General features: G+C 33.4%; 2 protein-coding genes across 2 annotated transcripts; both read left to right on the forward strand.

Moving 5' to 3' along the window:
• Positions 1–685: 685 nt before the first annotated feature.
• LOC131858478 (probable LRR receptor-like serine/threonine-protein kinase At1g05700) lies at positions 686–1953 on the forward strand. Its single transcript, XM_059211729.1, has 2 exons — positions 686–888; positions 1415–1953. The coding sequence occupies exons 1-2, from the start codon at positions 807–809 to the stop codon at positions 1951–1953; spliced, it is 621 nt and encodes a 206-aa protein (XP_059067712.1). The 5' UTR covers positions 686–806.
• Positions 1954–2590: 637 nt separating this feature from the next.
• On the forward strand, positions 2591–4904 carry LOC131858093 (putative leucine-rich repeat receptor-like protein kinase At2g19210). The gene is made up of 7 exons (XM_059211066.1): positions 2591–3099; positions 3190–3322; positions 3633–3704; positions 4002–4073; positions 4169–4249; positions 4346–4518; positions 4626–4904. Exons 1-7 carry the CDS (start codon positions 2829–2831, stop codon positions 4844–4846), a joined length of 1023 nt encoding a protein of 340 aa, XP_059067049.1. The 5' UTR covers positions 2591–2828; the 3' UTR covers positions 4847–4904.
• Positions 4905–4951: the final 47 nt, after the last annotated feature.

Raw genomic sequence — 4951 nt, forward strand, 5'->3', positions numbered from 1 at the left:
GGATGAATATTGTCAGAAGGTTTTGAGAAATATACAAGAGATTCAATGGTAGGATTATAATTACATATTAATTCATTCAAAATTACAATTACAAAAAAAAATATAGAAAATATAGTGAGATTGGTAGTGAAGTACTAACTATTGTAGTTATAAAGTTTTGTCTACATGAAATTGTGGATAGTAGTGGAGTACTTACTTTCTATAGTTCTAATTTTCTTACAAAAGATATTATTGATAATCTTTTATTTTATTTTTTAATATATTTTATGTCAACCTATCGATAAACATCTCTCTACAATTGTTGAATCCTCCCTCTTACCAACTAAATGTCATTTCAATAACATTAAGATTATGAAAAATGTTGCCATTTGAAGACACGATATTCAATGCACAAATATCATATAAATACCTACAACAAGACATTGACTACCTTTTCATTGTTTTGACTTATGTTTCCATGTTAAATATTTTTTATTAAGATAAGCATGGTTTTGAAAGGTCCAGAACCTTTTACAAAGATAAAAATATAGCATTAAGTGCAGTGAAACCAAGAACAAGGAGACAGCAAAAACAGAATCTAAAACATCAACAAAACAACAAAGATAAAGATATAGCATTAAGTAATCTAAAACAGAATCTAAAACATCAACAAAACAACAAACCTAAACAACAAACCTAGAAAAGAAATTAAAAGAAGAAAAAAACAGCCATTCAATAATCTGCACTCATATCTTTTTTCTCAAATACCAAACATTGAAGATCAATCACAGATTGGTGGGTTGGAAAGCAATCCCATTGTAATTGGAATGGACGGAGCAATTTTAAAGACAGTTACCTTCAATCTTCTGTTGGTTCTTTCAATCTGCAGCGTTCTGTATGCACAACCAGGTTAGATATTCATTACAATTGTTTTCCCTTCACATTAGAAGAATTTATATTTCTGTACAACTAACCCCAGAATTTATATCTGTGTACAACTAACCCCTTTTATTGTAATTATTTTTGTTTTGTTTGATTATCATATATGTTTGTGAAAGTATTATTAGAATTATATATATATAATTTTTTTTGATAGAGATTGTATATCAAATCTTGAATTATTCAGTTTTTTTTTATTAAAAACAAATTTTTAGTTTTTTCTGTTGTTGATCATTTTTTCTTGCAATTTTTTTAACTGCGATCTCTTATGTAACTTACATTCTTTCAATAAATTATGGACTGAGATATCCAGAAAATCTCCCACAATATAATCTTAACCTCATCCCTTATAAACTTTCTGATGTCATCAATATAATCTCCCACAATATAATCCTAACCTCATCCCTTATAAATTAGGCAAGCAAAGTGAAATATTCAAATATTCAAATCTCCTATGAGCTTTCTGAATTTAGATGTGAGGATTTTGTATGTGCAGAATTCATCAGCCTGGACTGTGGCGCATTAGATGGATATGGTGATGCAGGTGGCATTGGCTGGACCTCAGATGAACAATACATTAATTCAGGTGAAAAAAGAAGCATTTTGACTGACCAGTCAGAGGTGGGGCAGCCATTCAAACATCTTCGCTGTTTTCCTCAAGGCAAGCGAAATTGCTACAATTTACCTGCTGTGCGGGGAAGAAAATACTTAATCCGCGCGTGTTTCTTATATGGTAACTATGATGGCCGTGAGTCACAACCACAATTTGAATTGCTGGTTGACGCCAATTTTTGGGCCACTGTTGTAATAAACAATAGTAACAAGACCATTTGCAAAGGAATAAACGCCATGGCAAGAGGTCCCTCCATTAATGTGTGTCTTGCTCGCAGTACGGATGATGTTCCTTTCATTTCAACCTTGGAATTTCGCCTGCTCATGCCAGCTATGTATGAGGTTGTAGGACAATATCTCTCTTTAATCAGCACAGTACACATGGATTATGGAATATTGTCAGAAAACCCTAATATAAGGTAGTTTCTTTATCTATAATTTTTACTATTTTTCTTGGAAAATAAATATATCAAGCATAGAATCAACACTTAAATAAAAGGAGAATCAGGCATTTCAGATGTTCTATTGTACTAGCCCTTTTTGTGACCTCACTTCATTCAGATCAAGAGTCAATACATAAAAATCACATTTATTTAGAAACCATCTTCATACAACAAGCCAATCATGGAAGACCAAAGTCACAACTTAGAATTTCACTTTAGACCTTATCAAGAGTTGAACTTGGGTCTCCATAATGAAACCCTAACATTTTAATCAATTAATTTGAGACCATCAATCCCCACACTTCACTGTTCAAACCTGTGAGCTCAATGATCTGACATGGGTTTGAACACTAAACGTCAAATGACAGTTCATATATATATACCTGAACGACAAAATTGCATCCAAGACCATTTCTTGTGGGCCAGCTTTCCTGCCTAAACCCTCGCCAGGATCAATACCCACATCTTTCTTTCTCGAATGTGTCCTCTTTTTTAGTTGCTTTGGTGGACTTGTTTTTCCAAGAGGGCCCTTACAATTCTTAGCCAGGGCCTACTATTCTAAAGGAATATGTAGTGTGTATATATATGTGTGTAAATGCATCGTATAATATATAAATAACTATTGACTTCAAAGTGGTTTTGTGCAGATATCCAGATGATGAATTTGATAGGCTATGGGTCAAGGGAAAAATATATGATACGGATTATAGGAACACCATAAATTCCATTCCTTCAACAGAGGAGTTCCAAATACCATCAGCTGTGTTAGAAACCGCCTTGGTGAGCAGCAACAAGAGCGTGGGAAATATTAGATGGAATTGGAGTGTTCCAGAAATTGGTGAATACTATTTTTTGATGTGCTTTGCTGAAGTAGAAGAACTTGACGTTAATGCAATAAGGGAGTTCAATATAAGTATCAATGGATATTCATACCAGTCTCCTGTTACATTACATAGCTACCTCGATTCGATTGTCGTCAAGTATGGACCCATCAAAGCTGATAGCTTGGAAAATGTCCAATTTTCTCTTGACCCTACCAATCGATCGAGCGTGGGTGCAATTATTAATGCTCTGGATATCTACCAATATAGGAGGCTACCCAACAATGGAACTAAAAGTGAAGATGGTTTGTATTGCTGAAAATTATTTAATAGTTATATATGTAGGGAAAATGTGTAAATTTGATTGCATACTAAAACATCTGTTAGTTTTACAGTGAATGCCATTGCTGACATTGTGAGGCACTTCAATCTGGAGAAAGAGTGGATGGGTGATCCGTGTCTTCCACAGAAATATAGTTGGGATTGGGTGGATTGCAATCAAGACTCCTCACCAAGGATTATTGCAGTGTAAGTCTCTCCCTAAACATTTGCCTTCATTTAATGGTGTTAAGAATGTTTATGTGATACTATGTCTTTTAAGGGAAGAATTAGTATCTTGATTAGTATGTTGATTTGATTGTCTATTGTTTAGATTTTTTCAAAATAAATTTTTTCACTTAAATATGTAGATAATTTTTATTTCATTTTATTTTAGTTGGATCTGTGAACATTTTTATTTTTTTCATCTTTATTTTTGATGCAGTTTAGTTACATTTTATGTATACGCCTCTCTATTACCATCGAACTTCAATTAACAATGAAGAAATTGAACGTACAGGACACTACCCAACAGGCATCTGAATGGAACCATACCTCCAAGCTTTTCCAATCTCTCTGCTCTTGTTAAGTTGTCAGTCACAAATCCTTACTACTCACATTTTTTTTATCATTTTTTCCTTGTTCAAAGTCAATATAGGGTTGGGCTTAAACAACACACTAAGCATAGATTTAGTGTGTGCTGTTTTATGTGGACCTCGCTTTCAATACCTTTTCATTCTATTACCAGCATTAAAAACATGTCGCGATCCACATAAAACAACACAAACTAAGTATATGACAGAAAAAATATAAAGTCAATACTTAGTATGTGTTGATTAAGCCCAGCTGTCAAAATGACCAAAAACTGTGTCCTTATTCCTGATTGCAGGGACTTGGCAAGAAATAATTTGAGTGGTTCAATACCAGAGGCTCTGGCTATTCTCTCCAATCTTAAACAACTGTGAGTTGAAACATATGCATCTGGGTATTTCTAACTCGTGCTATATTATTTAGATTATCTACAGTATTGTGAGAAATTTTCTTTTTGAGATACAGGAATTTGGCAGACAATGACTTAAACGGATCAGTGCCAATTGGTCTGTCTGAACAAAAGCAACGTGGAAAACTCATTCTGAGGCAAGTTTTTCTTTTCTTAAAATGTAAATCAATCAGTAATTATGTTGTTCGTATGATAAGATTCCTATCATGTAATAATTCTGTTAAATTTTGCAGTGTTTATGGCAATGAAAAACTTTGCCAAGTAGGCATTTGCAAGGATGGCCGAAAAGGAAAGAGTAGCAAAACACTATTTGTTTGGTTAATAGTGGCAGGAATTGCAATACTTATATCCTTTACTGCAATATTAATCTTTATAAAAATTAAATCAAGCAGAAAAATTCGAAAAGGCAAGTCACCGTAAATCATATTCCCCTTTGACATTTTGCTCTTTACTTGTGGATTTTCATTTTGATAAAATGAAACATATTCTTGTACTGAAAGTGACAAAATGCAGGGAAAACTGAAACAGGACATTTAAATCTTGACAATTTTGATGGATGTCGATCATTCAGTTTCATAGAGGTAAGAGCTATGACTAGCAACTTTCAGACGGAGATTGGAAAAGGAGGATATGGATCTGTTTATCTTGGTTGTCTTCAAGACAAGGATGTGGCCGTCAAAATCTCGTCTGATAAATCACATAAGGGTGCCATACAGTTTTCCACAGAGGTATAACCAAGGACTCATTCATACCCATTTTATATTTAAAACTTGAGAACTTTAGTCTCTCCAATAAAAACTAGAACTAATGAAGTTTAGAATCTTTAATGTTACAAGATT

Source organism: Cryptomeria japonica, chromosome 9 (assembly GCF_030272615.1).
Source record: "Cryptomeria japonica chromosome 9, Sugi_1.0, whole genome shotgun sequence".
NCBI classification, from domain to species: Eukaryota; Viridiplantae; Streptophyta; class Pinopsida; order Cupressales; family Cupressaceae; genus Cryptomeria; species Cryptomeria japonica.

Bases quoted from the DNA above. Each gene is read 5' to 3' on its own strand.
- LOC131858093 (XM_059211066.1), top strand. From the start codon at position 2,829: ATGTGCTTTGCTGAAGTAGAAGAACTTGACGTTAATGCAATAAGGGAG. The intron at 4,074-4,168 runs GTGAGTTGAAAC...TTTGAGATACAG, and splicing joins CTCTCCAATCTTAAACAACT to GAATTTGGCAGACAATGACT. The intron at 4,250-4,345 runs GCAAGTTTTTCT...TAAATTTTGCAG, and splicing joins CGTGGAAAACTCATTCTGAG to TGTTTATGGCAATGAAAAAC.
- LOC131858478 (XM_059211729.1), top strand. From the start codon at position 807: ATGGACGGAGCAATTTTAAAGACAGTTACCTTCAATCTTCTGTTGGTT. The intron at 889-1,414 runs GTTAGATATTCA...TTGTATGTGCAG, and splicing joins CGTTCTGTATGCACAACCAG to AATTCATCAGCCTGGACTGT.